Genomic DNA, 6,170 nt, shown 5'->3' with positions numbered 1-6,170 from the left:
AAAAGGCTATGTATCCCAGAGACAGTGCACTGCGTCCTGCTGGATTCCCTGTGGACGTTCAGGGTGTGCCAAGGTCAGGCTGATCAGGATGCCAGTGACACAGCGGTGGCTTTCCCTCTCTGCAGAATGCTGGAGTACTCGCTTGATGGACACAACGTCAGCCTGTCAGCAATCAGGACCGTCCGGGTTCTCCGCCCACTGCGAGCCATCAACAGAGTTCCCAGTGAGTTTTTCTCCTTTTCCCTCCAAAGCACACTCCACTCAGAGAGTATTATGGCCGCTTTCATTGCCTCTCATTGTTTTGGCTCTGAGCTCGAGTACATTGGATTTTAAATGAAACAGTGACTGTGAGGTTAAAGTGCTGACTACAAGCTTTTAACACATCCAAATTAGGTGAACAGTATAGCGCTCCCCTGACTTTAGCACAATGCAGCAGGTTAAGGGCTGTAAAGAGAGAAGACAGAAGGCAATTAAAGAGATTTTTACAGTCAAACTGTATAACATTTTTCACTGGACAAGTCCCTGAGCTGCCTGCAATCTAACTCATTGGGCCTCATTCACAAACAGCATGTGCACATATATCTGTACTTAAACCATGCATAATGTTTTAAACTCAAATCCAACATTCATCAATACTTGGCCCAGCTGGGCAGTAATGTGTTACAGTAATAATATTACTTTTTCCAGTAAGGAGTAGTGTCACTAATGTAAGGCAGGTTTCTCTCTCATGCCTCACCTATAAACTTCCTAGTTACTGAATTAACTATCAGAGGGCTGTGGGTGAAGTAAGAGCACAGGGACAACTTCTCTGTGTAACTTGATCCACTTTAATGTCCAGAAAGAATGTAGGACACAACATCGACAACAATAGTGGCATATCACATCTTATATATATATATATCACTCTGTCGAACTTAATTTTAACTCTCAATACCTGCGTGTGAGGTGCACAATACTAAATAGTTCCAAATTTTACGGAAAAAGCAAAATAACATAAAATATGTAAACAATATATGAATGTAGTTAACATTGAATTATGTAGATGCAAAAAAAAAATGAACAGAGAAAACAAGACAATCAACAATCAGCGTCCTCACGAAAATATATCTCATCTTACACTAGTTATTGATAAAATTTCAGTAATAACACAACAGTTAAACCAAACAACTTGTTACAACATTACTTTTGTTTTCACATCACTACTGACGTGAAATACAACATCATATCAGTGGACTCATTTTCAAAATTTTTGCGCTGTGCACACATGTCACAAAGCAGCAAGCTAGTTCTGAAGATGGAAATGCTTACCTTAAGCGGCTGGAAATAATCCCATTACTTTGATTTTGTCAGGAGGAAAGATGACAAGAACACCATTGCTGCAGGTAGTCAGACTAAAACTCTTATCACTACAAAAAACCCAAGCCCCGCTGGCACCACAACAACGGAAAGCTCCGGGAAATATATCACACCAAAGGTGAGCCCTCCTTGGCCATAGAGGTCAGCTGTAGGCCTCCATTGGTTGAACAACCAGAACTGGATTTTAATCATGGACAGCTGCAGCTACAACAAAGCAATGAAGCTTGTGGCTGGATATGTGGTGGATGAAATGTTGCTCCACGAGTGCCTCTCCGTCTTTCAGGCAGATCTTTGGGAAAATACTGGTCACAGGCCACAGAAAACCCCCATGTGAAAGTTATCTAGCCTTAGCTACACTAAGCCTGCCGGTGATTACCCTGACATTCACTTAAAGGCACACATCAATTTTTGGGAGATACGCAATTACCAATTTCATGGGGTGTAACAGAATAGTCATATAACAAGTAGTGTAATAAATTACTGGAAGGGAAATGTGCCCAACAGTGGTAAACACACACTTTTTAACTAAATGCATACCATATTAATACTGCATTCATTATAAAGCTTTAATAGACAACAATATTTAAAACTTTTAATTTACTAATGCATTGTGTCCCAGTCTTAGCTTTCACTGGAATATATGAGAATGTCCATATTGAAATATAACAGTTTGGGTTTTCATTATTTAATTAACGTGGTCAGTAATGATCAGCAAGTCCCACCACTGTCTAGTGTCATGAAACTGCACACACATTAAGGGTAAATAAAAAGTTCTGGTTTACCTCCAAGCAGCTCTTAAGATATCTAGCCTTGCTGGAGGCGGCCTGTGCCTTCAGGAGAGAGAGCACATCTTTAGAGACATAACATTTCTGAAGAGAATGACAAATCAGCTGTTTTTTTTTAAACGGTGTGCATAGAAACAACTTCACCATGTTCGCCATGATACACCTTTAGGCAAACTTGTTTCCTTATGTAGAGAAATGGGGGTGCGGCAGTATGCTCATTGCAAATAGCGGCACATACCTGTCAGTCCAGAATGATTCTGATTCACTAACATTTGTATGGTGATAAAAACATTGGTCGAGGGGCACGTGTCATGAATCAGACAACATTTTGCCTATACACTTATTTCGTGCACAAACTAAGAACATTTCAGCACATATTTGTGAATGAGGCCCATTTAGTGTTTGACTTGCTGAAGATCAGATTGAGGGCAAAGAGCCTCAGAAACAAGAGAGATTACGTCAGAACAAGCCTGGCGCAGCGTCAGCAGGAAAGATACCAAGTGTCTCCTGAACTCTGTAAGTCACAGACCTACATTGTTCATCGAGTGTGGAAACACCTTCAACTGAAAGTCAGCAATCACAATCATGGCCAAGACAATGAAAAATGTATCACTGTCCTTGGACTCTCTGGCTGCACTGTAAATTCCACTTGATTTCATTGCTATTAACAGCTGCAGCTTTGCTTTTAGATGGACGCATGTATAAACAAATCAGGGCACAGTGGACAAAGTCACAGAGATCATTATGATGCTTGCGTTGTTCTTAACAGCTCGGCGCGCGAGCTTGCCAGCCAACTTAAGGTTGTTGTTTTTTAAACTATACTCTGTGACCTTGGCTCGACTCACACTGAGTTCCTGTGAAATTGAAGAGTGTTTGAAGTAGCCAAGACTAGAAGCAGTAAAGAGGAAGAATTTGTATCTGTGCTCTTCAGCAGAGTGGAGTGGAGGCCAATTACCAGCGTTTGAACTCTAGTTATTTGCCATTCAATTAATTGCACTGCTCCAGTTTTGTACAGAATACATTAAGAGATATCTCCTGTCTGGCCAACGCCTCCTGTGATGTGGTCGAAGAAGTACTCAGATCTTTTACCTTAATACAAGTAACAGCCCCACAGTGTAGAATTACTCTGTTAAGAGTAAAAGTCCTGCATTCAGTCACTCCAGCTTAATTAAAGCAATACGATAGCAATATCTCATATTAATGCATAAAATGTACGGAGGTGAAGAGGACATTATTTCATTGTGTCTGGCAGTGCAGCAGGATAAAATCTTTTTGGGTTAGGGGAGGAGGTTAAAAATAATAGAAAAGATTATTTCAAGAGACATTCCAGGGGACTCTAGGTGTTTTATTTTAGAGCTCAAAAGACCACAAGTACACCACAAGTGATGTGTCTCCTTCACATCAAGAGACTGATAGCAATGTTTGGAAGTGTCACATACTGGGTTAGGCAAATGCTAATAATGAAAGAGTGATGCATATACGAAAAGGAAACAGGGTATGTTTGAAAAGGTCCAGGGATGATTTCTGCTTTTGGATCTATCAGATGATGAAGAGGAGGAATGAGTACTTCCTAATGGAAACCTTGCAATATGGTTAATCTGAGCTCAATTTTGTGAAGAAGATGAAATACATTTAATTTTAAGATGCTTTTAGGATTTATATAAAGGATGGGTTTATGTCTGAGAAGGTGCTCTTTGTGCCTCAGTGTGAGCTTTAATTGACGAGGCACCCATTTGTCTGTTGTATTATGCATATGTTCACATTTGTATATAAGGAACATTTGTAATAAACATATTGTTTTATTTAAAGTCCTGCATTCAAAATGTTACACAAGTAAAAGTACAAACATATTAACATCGAAATGTACTTTAAGTATCAAAAATAAAAGTACTCCTCCTGCAGGATGGCCCATTACAGAATTATATACAGTTATAATTATTTATGTATTGAAATATTCATCGTTGTATGTTGAAGCTGGTTAAAATTAAGCTTATTTTGATAACTGTACTTATATTTTGTATTATTTATCAGAATCTGCCAAGAAACTAAAGTTATCATAACAAATGTAGTTGGAGTGAATGTAAAATGGAGTTAAAAGTACAGTATTTCCCTCTGAAATAGAAATATACAGTAGTATAAAATAGAAATACTTAAGTAAATTGCAAGTACCTCAAAATTGTTGTAAAGCAGAGTTAATGAAATAAGTAATTCACCAGTAGAGATATCGTCTTTTCATAAAGTGGGCTCTCTATGTATTAGAAAGACGCAAATATTTTCAAAATCGCTGTTATATGACCAGAGAAAACAGAGGAAAGGGGTGGAAAACCTGCAACTACCAGAATGCATTGCATCTCAGTGGACCAGTTAACACTCCTGCTCTAAACTGAAACATGTTTCTGAAAACATTTGAGGTGAGAAATAGGCAAGGCAGTATCAGAATCCTGGTTTGTATTTGATCAGCACTGCTTTGTTTTACTGTCTGATCCTAGTTCTTTCAGCCTCCATCTTCACTATGCAGGAAACAGTATGGTGCCCACACTGGATCAATAAACGCTCCCGTCGGTGGGCTTGTCTGGTTTGACACAAGAAACAATACGGTGTCCGGCTGCTTACAAACAATCTTGAATTACAGTTACACAGTAAGCTAAAACATTTGAGGTGAGAATTAGACAACACAGTAACAGAATCTTGGTTCATTCATATTTTATCAGCACTGCTTAGTTTAATCATTTGAGCCCAGTTTTTTCAGCCTTAGCTTTTACAATACAGAAACAGCATGGTGCCCGCTTCCTCTCATGAAATGCAGAAGTACAGTCCATAGGGAGGGAGATCTGGATGCTGGTGGGATGAAGGAACGTTTACCACAGTTCATTTACACATACGACCCACACTGTTATGATACAAAGCTGGTTGAAAATCGGCAAAGTATCCCTTTATGTAAATCTATTCAGTTATGTTTCACCCCTGCCTGTCACTGCCATTTCACTAAAGTTGCTGTGTACATGCAGATACTGCTAGTTTGTGTGTCCTGTGCTGTATGTGTGTGTTGGCAGGTATGCGTATCCTGGTGACCCTCCTCCTGGACACACTTCCCATGCTGGGCAACGTGCTGGCACTGTGCTTCTTCGTCTTCTTCATCTTCGGCATCGTCGGCGTGCAGCTGTGGGCGGGGCTACTGAGGAACCGTTGTTTCATGGGAGAGGATGTCAAAATGTGAGTTACCATAGCAACCGCCAGATGTCACAACAAGGGATGCACTGGCCTCATTAGTCTGAAACCCTCATGTCAAAAGTTTGCTCACAACTGATTAGCTCCTTTCACTCAGCCATTATTTCCAAGAGGGGATCGATAGCACTGATAGTCTGATCTTGTTTGTTCTCTAATCAGCTCCGCCTGGGAGGAAGAGAGTGTGTTTCCTCCTGGAACCTCCAGCATTAGAGATCTCAAATCAAGGGATTAAGGGGGCTAAGTGACTTTTGTGTGTCACCATTTAGGGACTCTCAGCGGCTGTTTCAACACGAACCCTCAGAGTTTCACTATCACTCCAGTCCTCTCCTACATGATCCTTCGTGTCACGCTCGATCATTGTCTTAGTGAGGCCGTTACACCATCGCTCTCATTCTCACTCCCGCTCACAAGCTGGATGTTCACAAGCACGGTCAGATAATATCACATAACATCAGATAACATCATGTTCACCACCTGACCTCACTCCTGCTCAGCCGTCCCACTCAGATAATAATCCCTGACAGCGGTGTGCTTAGAGGTGGAAGAGCATTCAGTAGAAACAGCCTTTACACTGCTGTGCTGTTTGGAACACTCATATACAATTAAATTAGATTGTTTAATAATGAATGTGTAGTTACTACTGTAACTGAATACTTACTGATAATGATGATAATAATAATAAACTTAATTGCGATAGCAGTGTTTAAAACAATATTCCCTGTTCACCCCTCAGATGCAGACTGGCCAATCATAGCATAGCAGTGGCCAGCTCCGTCAAGGGTCCAGCAACTACACAGTTGT

At 40.4% G+C, this 6,170-nt stretch overlaps 2 protein-coding genes across 3 annotated transcripts in view; one reads left to right on the top strand and one right to left on the bottom strand.

Moving 5' to 3' along the window:
• The window catches only part of pdia2 (protein disulfide isomerase family A, member 2), a 177,197-nt gene that overhangs the window by 81,791 nt on the left and 89,236 nt on the right, over positions 1-6,170 (bottom strand). The window lies entirely within an intron of this gene.
• LOC125885728 (voltage-dependent T-type calcium channel subunit alpha-1I-like) overlaps positions 1-6,170 on the top strand; it is a 67,271-nt gene that overhangs the window by 12,335 nt on the left and 48,766 nt on the right. The window contains exons 5-6 of the mRNA XM_049571461.1: positions 126-223; positions 5,195-5,354. Of these exons, the coding sequence (XP_049427418.1) occupies positions 126-223; positions 5,195-5,354 (258 nt within the window). The remainder of the gene's footprint in view (positions 1-125; positions 224-5,194; positions 5,355-6,170) is intronic.

Source organism: Epinephelus fuscoguttatus, linkage group LG3, assembly GCF_011397635.1.
Source record: "Epinephelus fuscoguttatus linkage group LG3, E.fuscoguttatus.final_Chr_v1".
Classification (NCBI taxonomy): Eukaryota; Metazoa; Chordata; class Actinopteri; order Perciformes; family Serranidae; genus Epinephelus; species Epinephelus fuscoguttatus.
This window is presented reverse-complemented; position numbering and strand designations above follow the sequence as displayed.